The 14,913-nt window shown below is 43.0% G+C and overlaps 1 protein-coding gene across 16 annotated transcripts in view; it reads right to left on the reverse strand.

The window, feature by feature from the left end:
• The window catches only part of CELF4 (CUGBP Elav-like family member 4), a 715,523-nt gene that overhangs the window by 119,778 nt on the left and 580,832 nt on the right, over nt 1–14,913 (reverse strand). For 11 of the 16 annotated variants that reach the window (XM_039718741.1, XM_039718767.1, XM_039718775.1 and 8 more), the window contains exon 4: nt 2,330–2,458. In XM_039718741.1, coding sequence (XP_039574675.1) covers nt 2,330–2,458 — 129 coding nt within the window. The remainder of the gene's footprint in view (nt 1–2,329; nt 2,459–14,913) is intronic. The other 5 variants (XM_039718835.1, XM_039718749.1, XM_039718800.1 and 2 more) reach the window with 1 other exon arrangement.

A 14,913-nucleotide genomic window follows, 5' to 3' on the forward strand; every position in this document is an offset into this window, starting at 1 on the left:
GTTGGAAATTTTTACTTTTTGAGTTATTGAGGCAGACTGCTGAATGGGAAAAAAAATAGAAAGGGAAAAAGAATAGCTGCACAGAGAGCAGCAGCATTGGAGACTCTCTGGGTCCTTCTGGATCCGCTTCAGATCCCTCACTTGAGAACTTCTGTACTCCTGCCTGGACCGTGGTGAGCTTTACCTACAGTGGTGTAGAAGCACTCCATCCTCTCCCAGGAAACACAGGTTCTGCATTCCCCTTCAGGGTTAGAAATTCCTCAGTCCCAGCTCTTCTACCACTTGGTTACCTGCTCCAACCACTGTTCTAGCATTGCAACTCATGCAGGAGGTATTCCTGCAGACTCTGAAGGCCATGGCCCATGGTGCTCAGGAGAGCATCCATGGCTTCAGGAAAGGCTTAGGCAGCTTTTTGGCTATGCCTAGACTGTGATAGGATTATTGTACTGAGCTACCTGAAGGGTGTAGAGGCTCACCACAGGGTTACCTGGTGGGCTGGGTAGGATTTAAGTGCATGGGATCTGACTGCTATCTGGAATTTAGACAATCTGCTTAAATCTCAACTTACATAGAATTTAAGCCTTATGGGTTTTACCCAAAATAAGTAGCTCACAAGCAATGTGTGTCACATATTGGTTTCTAGCAGATGGAAAACATTGCAGACTGGGAATAACTTTGTGGGAGTTGTGGCTTGCCTGACTGTCTCCTAAGATAAGGGCACTAGCCTTAAGTTTTCCATTGGATTGACTGCTCTGTGTGCATGTGTGCATGCACAAAACCATGTGTGTGTAAATTAGGAGCTTCACATTCTCAGTAAATAGCACCAGCAAATGGAAGCTGGTAATATTAACTCTGTCAAGGCTCAGTATTGATCCTGAACAGCTCAGTGAAACGTCAGCCTGAGACTGCAGCCTGCTAGCACTAATAATTAAACTGGTTAGCAATATGGAGCTGCCACTCAGATTCTGTCTTATAATGAAATTGTTTTAGAAGGAAAAAAAAAAAGGAAAGATAGAGCAAGTATGAAGACAAGTCTGTGGGTTGGATGTCCTCTGGAATTTGTTTCTTATAGAACTCAGACTTTATTGCCTTTATTATTACTCTGTTTAACTCCTTTGTCATTAGATTTTATTCCAGGTGGAAGCAGACAGACATGTTTTTTTTGCTTTTCCCCAATTTAACGATTTGCTCAGTGAATGACATGCTTAACTGTCAGCTGTTATGATGGTTGGAGCTTCTCTAGGACATCCTAGCCTACTGCTTTCCTGTGGGCCAGACCCTGTCTTTGGGTGCTGTGGAAATGAAGTAACCCCAAAACTGAAAAATGGTGCCCACAGTTTATTTGCAGCCATTTATATCAAAAAGGTTGATCTGTGCTGATGACTGTTGAACAGCTATGAGGCTGGTGTAAAGTAATTTTTTTCAGCCACCAGTGATTTTATGGAATAACCGTATCTTTCTCCAGTGCATCACTGCAATTTGGATTTTTTTTGCCTCCCTGTTGCAAAAAATGTGCTTGTTGATGTTGTCACTTGTCAAAATATGAGATAAGAACTGTGTCAGCAGGAGTGGCCTCTTCTCTGGTGTTGCAGATGCCAACACAGTTTATGCTCTCTTATATGCAGATCAATATTTAATGGACACATTAGCTGCCAGGAGGAGAGGGTTTCCTATTCAGATTGAAGTTACTTTGTCTAGAGACTTTTGGGGAAAAATATGACCTTTCTGCACAAAAAAGGAGCCTCACTCTTGTGCCTAGGCTGTAGCAGAAGATCTTTTGTGCTATACAGGTTAAAAAAGTGGCAGAAGGAGGAAAGGCACCTAGTTTTGCAATGAGGTACTTGTGTATTTCAAAGAGTAAATGTGTAATGAGCATAATATTTACACTGGCACCTGTACACTTGGAGCTGCAAGCACTGGCTGGTGTGAGTCCATGCAAAGACCAGGTGAAGAAGGGAAAGACCTGGGGCTGATGGATGAGACACCAAGAGAGGTGATGACGGAGCCAGTGAGTCAAGATGTAAAGTACCAATATTGGATTTTTTTAAGGAAAGAGTCACCCTGTTCAACAGAAACAGGAGTGGGGGGAGTCCATCTTGAGTGCAAAGACTCTGTTCAGAGGGGAGGCATCAGTTTTCATGTGGTGACCCATAGCCCACTGGAGATTAGTGTTTTATAACGTCATCAGCTTTTTCCTCTGATGCACAAGCAGAGAGTGACCAGCAGAGTAAAAATGTGCCCCCTCTTAAATAAGAGGTGCTGTTCTGGGGGCTGCATGACACTTTTGTCACTTCAGAACAGGGTCCAGCCCAGCACAGGCATCCCTTACCTTTGCTGTTGCCATCGGGTCCCCGGAGGATCGTGCACTCCTCGATGTTGCCAAACGCCTCGAATAGCCTGCGCACGTCGTCTTCCGACTGCTGCTTATTGAGCATGCCCACAAAGAGTTTTCTGTCTTCTGGAACAAAATAAAGAGATGCTTACCATATTTCAGGAGGGATGTGAAAGCCAGGATGGCTCAGTATCACATGCAACACAAACGGTGACTTCACCGAGGTGACACATCTCAGAAGCTGCTAGTCTTTTCAGGTGGCTGGCTTGAAAAAGCTTAACAGCTTCTGACTTCACATGAGTACTTGGAAATGATCCAGCAAATTTCGGAAAAACCAAACCACCACACAACAAACAAAAATGGTTTGGTTATTTATTTATAAAGTCTTTATCTGCCTCTTAAAATCTAGGCACCAAAGTCTTCCAAATCAGCTTCTTCTGATCAGTTTTTGCAGTCAGTTTGCAGTAGCTGAAATGACAACATTGCTCAGACTGCAATCCAAGAGGAATGTGATAAATATAGTGTATTGGAACCAAGTCCAAATGAAAAATAACATAAGTTAGTAGCCCTCGCAACACTAAATAAGTTGCAGGAAAAAAATGTTTAACATAAGCTTTTTGAAATCAGGATATAACGGAAGTCACAGCCTGTAAACTGGAGATTTGTCATTCATGCCCACTCAGAGACATGTATCTACAAGTTTGGATGAAATTTTAATATATTTATAAGTTCATTTGAAATGAGCCCAAATTTTTTGAAACTTAAACTGTTTTCTGAGATATAAAGTTAACTTATACAATTGTTAGTATCTGAGATAGCTCAGGCAGGTGGTATTTCATGCTAAAGCAGGACAATTTCTGCCAGTGGACAATTGTATTTTGAGCAAGGATGCTCAGTGTGACCCAGCACTGTGCACTCAAAGGCCCAAACATGTCCTGGGCTGCATCCAGAGCCCCGTAGCAGCAGGGCAGGGAGGGGATTCTGCCCCTCTGCTCTGCTCTGCTGACACCCACCTGGAGCACTGCATCCAGAGCTGGGCTCCAGCACAGGAGGGACAGGGACCTGCTGCAGTGAGCCCAGAGCCAGAATTGGAACTGGATAGTCTTCAAGGTCCCTCCCTACCCAAACAATTCTATGATTTATACTTGGACTTAAACCAAGTTTAGGGATCTTCATGGGACACCTCCAGAAAATATTGGTGAAAAAAAAAATGTTTATCAGAAGGATCTCCTAGAAGGCTGAGTGACTCCTCTCGATCAGGTTCTTGTTCCAAGACTACTACCATTACACTGAGAAAAATGGAAATTTACATTGTTTACATCGTGTATATAAACAGGCCATTTGCACATGATTCATAAATGTCTTATTTATGATTCATTAAACTCTATGTAAATGTGTGAACCAAGAGGGTTTTTTCAGAGCACATTACAGAGCAGATGTAACTAATTTGAATAAGTATATGTAAATATCGAAATAATTTTTTAAAATTTAATTTATTTTTTTAGTGTACAGGTTAACCTAAAGCTGAACAAAACACTGGTTTGCAATAACCCTTTTCTGGCTGACTAATTGGGCAATTCATGTCACTTTTGTTCACTGAGAAATCACTGGAGTAGGCAATCTGTTCTGCTTCAAACCAGTGTTTGATCAAAATTCCCCTCTCCAAGATGCACCTGCACATTGGCAAATTACTTTACAGCCTTGGATGTGAATAATTTTTCATGCAGTGGCTATTGAATGAGGATATTAGGAGCTTTCAACCCTGCAGTTGAGTTATCCACGACAACGAAAAGTGTACTGCCCACAGAAAAGCAGGAATTATGTTGCCTTCAGCTAGGCTGCTGAACTGATAGGAAAAATAGGTTTAGGGAGATACAGATAAACTTCTGATAGGTGAGAAAAACAGAAATAGCCTTCTGATAGACCTATTAAAGCAAGAAATATTCCTACTTTATGTTGGAATTTGTTATGCAGAGAGGTGTTTTGAGGTCTTTGCTGGCAAAAAAATAGTCCAGACTGTAGTGGTGGGGCACAAAGCCCCACCAAAACCCATGCAACTTGTAGGTTGTTCCCACCTCACAAGAAGGTGATTTGGACATGTGAAAGGCTTGTTTGCCCAATGGCACTGCAAAAGAGACTCCAAGATGTGAGGTACAAGCCTTAGAGAAGGAGCTGCTGTGCACTGGGGAGTGTCTTTTAGTCTAGGGCACAATAGAGCCTTAGGAAACGAGTCCAGTCCAAAGTTCAAAGGTTTCCCAGGTGTTGAAAAAAAATCCTACCTAGCAAATGGGACCAGCTTCCTCCAAGATATTTTAGGAAGGGGGCAGATCAGCTGGAAAGAGCTAGGAACATGATTGGCAAAAGGTTTTGCCTAGAAACTTTGTGTCTGCTAAACACTTCCAGCACAAGAGAAGAGTGTCATATTGTTCTTTATACAGCTTCCCCTGTTTCAAATAAGCTGCATCAGCAAAAGCACTCCTCTAGCTGTGTAACTGTTTTCACCAGACTTTTTGCTAATATAAATGTATCATCTTAAAAAAAAAAAAATCACATCCCTCCTCTGTCAGCAAAACTCTCTAGTGTGGAACTGGCCTGAAACTGCCTTGTCTGGTCTAGTTTATGCAAAGCTGAAACCAGGTGTTTTAGGAACTTCTCAAATTATTATTTTACATGCCCCCACCCCGCCTATTTGCAGTGCACTGGGACTGCACTGGCTGGCAGAGGATGTGGTGCTTTGGTGAGCTGCCCATGAGATGGTCATCTGACCATCAGGTCAGCTCTGCCAAAGGCGAGGATCACCTTCCCCAGGAACTGCTGGTCCAGGGAGATGGTGTGAAGGGGATCCCCGTGGACAGCCACTGCTTGGACATCACCCCCAAACCCATCTCCAAACCAGCATCCTGAGAAACAGCACCCTTTGTAGTCAGGGGAATAATTTGTTATACCTGCCATCAGAACTCTACACAATCACACTCTAAACTGATAAAAAATGAGTTGATTTAACAAGTTTTTTTTTACTTTTAGTAGTTTCTATAACAAAGTGATGCATTTGCCTCTCACATCCCAGCTCTTTCAGGGAAGTCAACACTGAGTTTTAACAATTCTTGTCACATATACTGAATAGAAAAAGCGAGGGAAGAATCCAGCAGAAGGGACCATTTAATATGTTCCAGGTCTTGGCTAATGATTTTATTCTCTTATGGTCTTTTATGAGCCTCTTACACTCTGGGCATCATCATACACTACTCTTCTACATCCCAGGCAAAAAAAATGGCATGAAAGCACAAGAAAACTACTTCTGTTTTGTAAATATGTCTAAAAAAGGCCACGAGTTTGCAAGAATAAAATGAAAAGGGGATGTGCTGATGTCATCAAGGTGTGTCTTGAGCACGTGAGCACACCACTGGTGCTCCTCACCAGATGTTTCCAGTGTCCTCTAGTGAGATTTGAGGGTGCTACATCCTACAAAAATCTGAGTCTCAGGCTGCACACAAGCCTGGAGCAGTTCTAGATGATGCTGTCCCTAAGCTCTTCCTGCCTGTAGGGTCTGTCTCTACCAAAAACAATCCACCCATATAATCATCCTGAGTCCCATGCTTCCTCCTTTTTCAGTGAGACATTGTTCCCATTACACATGTCTCAGAATCCACACTTAAATTTCAGAGCACCGGGCAGCATCATCCTGAGTCCCATGCTTCTTTTTCAGTGAGACATTGTTCCCACTACACGTGTCTCAGAATCCACACTTAAATTTCAGAGCACCGGGCAGACTCAGTCCTCTATCTCCTCCACTGCCAATCTCAATGCTCAATGTCATTTCAGACTGTGGGACAAAAAATCTTCAGACCAGACTTCCTAAGACATGGGTCCCAGACCAAAATGAACACTGTCCAGGGCAGAAGAGAAGGGTGAAAAGAGGCCATGATCTGACATGTCCTCAGTGTGAGTTGTGGACATGACCTTGTGCCCCAACCTAAACTGGTCTGTGGCCACAGAGAGGCAGCTGTACCTCACAGTACCACACAGACCTGCTCAACAGAGATGGGCACACAGGAGGAGCATCCTCCATCTCCTCCCTGTGAGGGGAATGAAGACAGTGAGCTTACTCAGCGCGTCTAAGAACAGCTGTGATGAAAGAGGCTATTCCATGTAGCCTCCTCAAGGACAAACATGGCTGTGCATCAAGTAGTCATTCATATATGAGCATTGTCCCTTTGCTTTTGTGAGGAACAACCTGTCCAAATTTCTCTCTTTTACATTCTCCCATGTCACAATTCAGTTTCTGTCTCATCTCAGGACTCCTCACTAACCATGCTGCAGCAACATCTCTAAACTGGCACCACTATGAGCAGTGACGCTTCCTGGCAACATTGCAACGAATATGGTGTCTACGTGAGCCTCTTCTCCTCATGTTTTTGTCTTCCCTCATCATTGTACACCCCACTATCAGTCTTTTTCTACAAGGTGAGCCATCATGCCTGCTTTGCCATGGAAATGTCCAACCATGGGTGAATATTTTTGTGTGTGGTGCCACCCAGGAGAGCCAAGGAGGTTTTGATGGTGAATTCTGATAATACTGAAAATTAAGTTCCTCTAAGCTCTGCCCTATTTTGCCATAAATAAATCACAACAGTGACATAAGGTAACACTCTAAGATCCTCACAGGAGGAGAGGAAGGGGGAGAAAGACCAGTGCAATGACAAACTAGAGTTCCCAGAGATGTCCCTTTGGTGACATTTCCAATACCCCTGTGGAACCAGGCATCCCTCTTCTTGACCACTCTGCCAGGAGTGGAGGCTCGTGCCTGTCAGGAAAAGCTGGCTGCAAAGCACCATGATGAAGAAACACAACTTGTCAGATAAATATATATCTATAGACCTTCCTGCGGTGTTTATATGCAGCCTTAGCACCTTCCCCAGTGCAAATAGGGGTTAAATTATTCCCTGTTCTATTTGTATTTAAATGTTATGTTTCCATGATGAGTGTAAGGCAGAGGTGTCAGATGGGCCCGGGCGAAGGAGGCGGCACACGTGAAAGGTGAAATAATAGAGCACTGCAAACCAAGTGCTGAAAGGAGATGGGAAGGGGGGACACTGGAGCGAGGGGGAGAAGGGGGAGGACGGGCACTAATTAAAGAGACAGAAGGGACAATGAGATGCAGGATGTTTGACCCCATGCGGAGCAAGAGGACAAGAACAAGAATCACAGCAATTGTGGAGGGACTGGGGGAAAATTAGGGTCACTCGCAGGGAGACATGACACAGGATTGTGTTTATCCAGATAGCTCTTGCTAATGTATGTGTGTGCGTGGGGGTACATTTAGATAAGAGTATATAAATACACTTGTGTTCTTGTATTCCTCATGCAAAACAAAGAGGTTGAATCCTTGTAGCGGGAAAGCGCGAAGCAGCTTTGCCATCTAGAACTTCCCAGGCCTTGGAAATGAGGAGGGACAGATTCACCATCTCTGTGTCCCAGGCTAATTTATATAGCTAATAATTATTTGTGCCTGCTGCTGTTCCCCTCCTTCCCAAACATGCTTGCACACAGAGGGGGAGCAGCTGCAGTGCCTTGGTGCTGGCACTGGGAAGGCCTTTAAGTTTATCTCCTTGGCACCACGACACAACAAACAAGCAGCCTGGAGAAGTTTTCTATGCAGGTGTGGGTGAGAAGAAAAGCCGGTGCACAGGACCAAGTGGCACATTTACCAGAGAGAATGCATGAAGCAGAGTTGATCTTGCTTGCCTGCTCTCCTGATTTGTCCTTGGCAAAGAAGGAAGAGGAGATGGCACAGAGAATGTTCATGACATGCACAGAATGAGAATGGTTTGGGTTGGGAGGGACCTTTAAAGATCATTTGGTCCAAGCCCCTGGCAGTGAGGAGGGACATCCTTAACTAGAGTAAGTTGCTGAGATCCTTGTCCAACAAAATCTTGAAGGTTTTCAAGAATGAGAAACTCCCCTCTGGGCAGCCTATGTCAGTGTTTCACCAGCTTTGTGGTGTAAAAAGTATTTCTTGTATCTAAAATGAATGGACTCCCTTTTGTTTGATAAGCAGGAGCCCTTATCCTGTTGGTGCTGGTAATATTCAGAAGTCTGTGCCCATCTCTCATAAGCATCCTAAAGTATTTAAAGACCCCAATAAGGTCTGCCTGAAGCCTTCTCTTCTCTCAGCCTGTCTTCATAGTGCTCCATAGGTGCTTCAGCCCCCTGATTATCTCTGTGGCCTCCTCTGGATGATCCACAACAGGTCCACAACCTTCTTATACCAGGGCATCAGAGCTGGGTGTAGCAGTCTCAAAAATACAAAAACAGCCTCACAAAAATGGAACAGAGGGACAGAACCACCTGCCTCAACTTTCCTTTGATGCAGTGCAGGACAAGGCTGGTTTCTGGGCTGCAAGAGCCCATTGCTGACTCATGTCCAGCCTTTCATTTCTCAGAACTCCCAACTGCAAACAATGGGATCAGGCATATGCCAAAGTGACGTGGTGAAAAAGAGCTATAAACCTGGGTTTCTTTCAGACAGTCATGACCAAAGAATCCTCCACAGATCAAAGAAGAAAGAAGGAACTTGAGAGAAGAAGGGTGAGCTGCAGATGCCCTGAATATTATGAAAGTTTGGTTTGAGCTCTGAACTCAAATCTGCAAACTCAAGCCTGTCATTCTCTTGAGTGAGAGTGCCCCAACACTCCCCTTAACCTGTGCTAATCAGGTGATCAATAGGCTAAAAGCAGGGCATTTCCCAGGGCCTGGGTTTCACACTCCTGTTGCCATTTTCACAGCAGTCCTACAGCTATGTGATGATGATTACCAGCCTTTCCACAGGGGAAGTGATTATGAATACTGTTGTAGCTAATTGTAAATTAGCTAATTATCTTCTCTGTGGTACCTTGCTGGAAAATACATGAACCTTGTAAACTAGAGGTGGTTCAAAAATTAGGATGGGGGAAAAATCCAACATGATTCAAAAGCCCAAACAACAGAAGCATAGTGCTACCTAACTCCAAACAATAGCAAACAAATCCTCCTTCCACCTGCATCTCCTATTTGGCCCCTTTTCCCTCCTCCTCCCCATATCAAACAACACCCTTAAGGGGCTAATTCTGCTGCAGGCTTTAAAATGTTTGCTGAGTTCACCTCTTTGTTGCAGCTGGGTGTTGTGGGACATCCCTAACCACATCTTAGCAGGACTGATTTCTTTGCACTGATCTCTCCCCCTCCTCTCTCCTTGGTTTGGTTTTACTTAACAGATCCTTTATATCCCATACGTTAGCAGATATGATTGCACAGCTGCTGGTCTCCAACTGCTGGAGACAGAGGCTTTGAGACACCCAGGCTAGGGAGAATAACACTAATCTGAACAGCTGTGTGATGGGGACAAGCGCAAATGAATATAAACCCAGGTGTGGGAGCATAATTCTCCTGTGCAAAGAAGGAAGCTTCATCCCACAGGTGCGTTACTCTCCATTGTTGCATGTCAAAAACTTGGTTTGAAGGATTTCTCTTACTTAATTGCTTGGCTGCACTCTGAGTCTTGACTTGGACATGGATCCTGTAAACAGAGTGAAATAACAGCTGAACAAGAGACACAGGGTCTGTCTGATTCTGTTTGCTGTGTCTGCAACAGCTAATTTGGATATCTAGGAAACAGTAAAAGAATAGGGAATTTTGTTGATCCCCCCAAATACTCTCCCCGAATTCAGTGCTCTGCAATTCAGAGAATTCTGGAGTCTGCAGTGTGGGGGTTTTTTTTGGTGTGGTTTTTTTTTTTGGTTTTTTTTGGGGGGTTTTTTTTTTTTGTTTGGTTTCGAATTCAGTGCACTGCAATTCAGGGAATTCTGGAGTCTGCAGTGTGGGGGGTTTTTTTGGTGTGTGTTTTTTTTTGTTTGTTTGTTTGTTTGTTTGTTTGTTTGTTTTGTTTGGTTTGGTTTGGGTTTTTTTTAACTTGTTTTGTTTTGTTTTTTTCATATGTAGTAGCTTCTGATGTGTCTTTCTTTGATGTAATTGTTCAGTGGACTTTTGAACCCGTGTGTTCTTGCAAGCATCCAGCACATCCTGCAGCGAGTCATTCTCCAGCTTAAGCACGCACTGAGTCAGGAACTTCTGTCTTCTGCTTATTTTCAACATGCCACAAACTATTTTCAATAGACAGAACCTAGATCTTGCTTTGGGAAAGTGAGAGTGAAAATCATTCCTGATCCAGTTATGGAAGATGAGGATATTCAAGAGGTTGGCTGAAGCTCTTTTCTGTACATTTCAGACTGGTTTTTGGGACTCCTGCGTCCCTTCTTAAGCTGTGCTTTGGAAACTAGGGGAAGCAAAACCTCTTTACTCTTAGAGTAATTTGTTATTCCTTGTACCAAAGAGGTGGATGACTATGCAGTTACTGTTATTAAATACTTATATCTCTGCCAAGGACAGTGGTCTCAGTGGAAATATGGGCTATGTAAATTACCCAGTGAAAAAGGCAGCCTCAGTTTCTCCATCTGCAAAAAGAATAATTGGTGTTTGCAGCTGGCAAAGCTGGGCATTGGTGAGGTTTGCCATACTCCAGGAACACAGGTAGCCCTGGCAGAAATAGTGAAATGTACCTGGCAGGCTGAGAGTCAGATCTGTGGCTGAACTCTACAATGGCTTCTATCAGATTTGAGTGGCTGGAGCGCCTTTACATGCAAGACTGTTGGGCAAGTCAAGGCAGGGTTTAGTCCTCAAAATACGTCTACTTTGGTAAATTACAATGGCTGTGAGTCTTGAAGTTATCTTCCAGGCAGAGATTTTAATGTCTTGCAGTAGTGTGACTCCTAAAGACAGTGGTGCAGTGATCAAAGTGCTTGTGTCTAAGAGAACACAGTTGTTGGCTGCTCTTGGCCCTGTGAGAAACTGGAAAGAAAATTAACTTGTTGCCAGATGTTGGACCCAATATTAAGATGATGTTTTTAAATTAAACATGACTGGGCCTATTCTCTTATTTTAGTGTCCTAGTCTATATTACAGTCCTACCTTTCTGAGGAAAGAAAGACCTGCTCTAAAGGGAACTGGGAAAGATCCTTGATGTGCAGCAGCTGTAAACCACATCCAGGTATTATTTGGGAGAGCAAGAGTACGAGCAGGATAGAAAATAGTGCAGAGCCATGATGAAATATGGAAGGAGATGGAGACGACTGTTCAGAGCAGGTGGGTGGGTGTGGTTTGGGTTTGGCTGGTCTGTGCTGCTGTAGCAACACCCTCTGAGCACCAACACTGAAGTGAAACTCAAGTGCAAACCGAGAGCCTCATTTGGGCTGCTCAGATGAAAACACACTCAGACTTCCTCTGTGCACATAGGGTATGGACAAAACTTTGGCCGTGGGCCAAGCAAAACCCATGAAGACATAGTCTAAACAATCCTAACAGCAGACTCTTCTTGTACTGCTGCAAATATTATAACCCCAAGACAAATATCTGTGGTTCTGACTTGCTGAACAGCATCGTCACAACTGTCCATTGCCAAGAGATATGCAGATTCCCTGTACATAACTTAAATGACAGGTTTTATGGTGTTTGATATTGAGCTGGGAAAATAACTTGAAAAGATCCATTTTATTTGTAGCCCTTGCTTTGGAAAGCTGCTGGTAAAAAAAGTCTAAAACCCCGTGCCAGGCAAAGCATAAAGGTTCTGCCTCTGAACTGTGCCTCACAGCTTATGATTCTTCTTAGTTGTTATCTGAAACACACAACTGGAATATTTTTGAGAATTGTTCCTGAGGCAGTGTTTTTTTAGGAAAAGTCTTGGGAGTCAAAATCTGATCTTTCTAAACCCAACTTATAGCCTAAACACACACTTTCTTTTCACAATCCTGCCAAAACAGGAAGAATATCTGAATCTAAATCAACCTTTCAATCATGAAAAAAAAGTAATATTAGACCTCTTTCCATAGCTGTTAGCAGCCTGTTGTTACAGTTCCCATTTCCCAGGAACAACCCTGGAAAGGTTCTTGGAAAAAAGCACCTAAGGAGACCCAGCATGGAAGAGCGGATGTGTCCAGCTGTGCCATGACTAAACTTCACAGGAATTTGCATGACTGTTTTGGCTCCTTCCTCTTGTGAATCCACAAATGTTATCTTGGCCCAGTTTGATGGATTTCCAGAAGAAGAAGGAGATGAAGGAGAAGACTGTCTTGTACTATTAAATGACACCTCAAATGAGCAGTGATTTATGCTTTTGCACTCATCTTTCAGAGGCAGGTCAGATTTGAATACAACTCCCACTGCCTTTGGTTCTGGGGAATTTAACAGATCTTAATTCTTATGTGTAATATCCCCTTTTCACTCTGTGGCCACACAAGGCTGAGGCTGAGCCTGAGGGGCCATTTGGTTTTCACACCCATTCAGAGCTAAGCTTAGAAGCTTCTTGACAAACTCCGCAGGGTCAGTGGTGTCAAGACTGGTATGTCAGGAAAATAAGTTTCAGTTCCTAAACTCATCTCACTGGTGACCTGTCGAAGCTTTGAAACCCTTTCCAGAAGCCTAGAAGGCCAAGACATTAATCTGTGGTAGCACTCCAGCCTTGAGCACCGAGGACTATTGAAACAGTGTGGGCATGGGCAGGAAGGGGGGTGGGAAGGACATATTTTCTCTTGCAGAAGCTGGGACGACATTTCAGATCAAATTAAACTTCAGTTTTTAAAGACTTCAGTGGAGGTAATTGAAACACTTCCTCACAATTGCCTGAACCTAAGTGTTATCTCTCTTTTCCTCTGTATATCATCCCTTTTCCCCCAAGCCTGAGACAGCCCCGCACGGCCACAGCCTCCTTAATATTAAAGATGGTGATTAAATGGGATTCGCCAAAAGACAAAGGGCTGAAAACCTGCCAATTGTTAATCCCTCCTTTGCTGTGCTTAAAAATTCCATTTTCTTCATTTGAAGAAAGGAGGGGGGGAAGAAAAGAGAATTATACGTCTATGTCTAATTTAAATTCTGGTGTCGCGGGTCCTGTTCCCTTCTCCCTCTCTTGACGTCTGAATATATTCCTTTATTACCATTATTACAGCTTTCTGATTGCATTAAAATTCATCCACACGCTTCTCTCCACATTCCACTTTTCTTTTGCCAGTTTTTTTGCTAATTCCCTTTTTCTCTCTCCCCTTTTCTCCCCACTTTCAAATTATACAGAATGTCATTAAAGATCTCCACAAAATGCCTCAACTCCCTTCTCTATTGCTTTTATAAACTTCCTGGCTTTTTTCCTCTCCATGCCCTCATCTACAAACAAAGAAAATGAAGAAAAGGCAAAAGAAAACAATAATAATAAAGGAATCCAAGCAGCACGTCTCAGAGGTCTCAATAACACCTTTCCTACTTCATACAGCTCTTAGCCTAATGTTCACTTCATTTATGAAGCTGTATTTCACACAGAAGTTTTGTGCATTTCTTGTTTGATGCTGTATCTGGAATCCTTAGTTAAAATCAAAAGTGGAGTTTTCCAGGCTGTGTTTATGAGCATGTAAAGAGATAGTCTTGCCTGCAACTGCAAGCAGAAAAATAAGAAGCCTGGGGGAAAAAAAAAATCACCCTGCTTTATGGAGCAAGAGCTGAAATCCTGTAAGGGTTTGCTTGTGGATGTGGGCAGCGAGCTGGGTATGCAGTGCATGTGGCCAGGTGCAGCTGAAGAGTACAAGACCTGAACCCCAATAGGATCCACCCAGTTAATTCTCCAGACATCCCACTGACTGCTGGGACAGCCTAACAGTGACTTTTTCCCCACAAGCCAGGTCACCTAAAAAGACAGTATAACTTTAGTTAAACCTGTTCTGCTCTATCTGGATGGAAGTCCCATTTGGAGTGTTTTTTTGATAAGAATGAAGGTGAGAATGGGACACTGCTTCTATATAGAACACACCTACGTATGGGCAGCTGAACAATAAGGTGGAGGCACATGATGTGGTGCCAGTGTGATTAGGCTGGGGTGTCTGATCCTCCCAACCTGTCCTTGTGACTCTCCTAGCCCAGCTGGCAGGAAGAAACTGCTATTATGAAATTTTAATGCATTCTTGCCAGTTCTTCCCAGGGTGCCTAAGTCAGTTTTTTGTTATTGGTGGTAGTTTTACATTTGGTTGGGTTTTTTTTTTGTTTTTTTTTTTTTTTTTTGTTTTTGTTATTGTTGGTAGTTTTACATTTGGTTGGTTTTTGGTTTTTTTTTTTTTTTTTTTTTTTTTTGCTATTATTATTTTTGCTGCTGTCACCCTCAATTACACTGATATAATGAAATGACTGAAACTGGATGAAAAGTGGATTTTTTTTCTATAAGAAATACTGATGTCTCAAAAAATGTACTTCCACTTTGAATTGGAGAGGCCAAAGTTCTTGTGAAACGGAAATTCTTCAGTTGTGAAATGTTACAGGGTATTGTCTCAGAGGAATAAAAAGCCTTTGTCTTAATAACCTCAAAACATAAAATATATAAAGCAGAATGGCCATGGTTTTCAGCCAGACAAAAGAAAGTATATTTTCACACACTATATGAATAAATAAAAGACATTTCTGTCATGGGATGTTGCTGAATGCAAAAGTAATAAATTAGCTCCAAGGCGAATGAG

This window comes from Passer montanus, unplaced genomic scaffold (assembly GCF_014805655.1).
Source record: "Passer montanus isolate IOZ18808 unplaced genomic scaffold, ASM1480565v1 scaffold104, whole genome shotgun sequence".
NCBI lineage: Eukaryota > Metazoa > Chordata > Aves > Passeriformes > Passeridae > Passer > Passer montanus.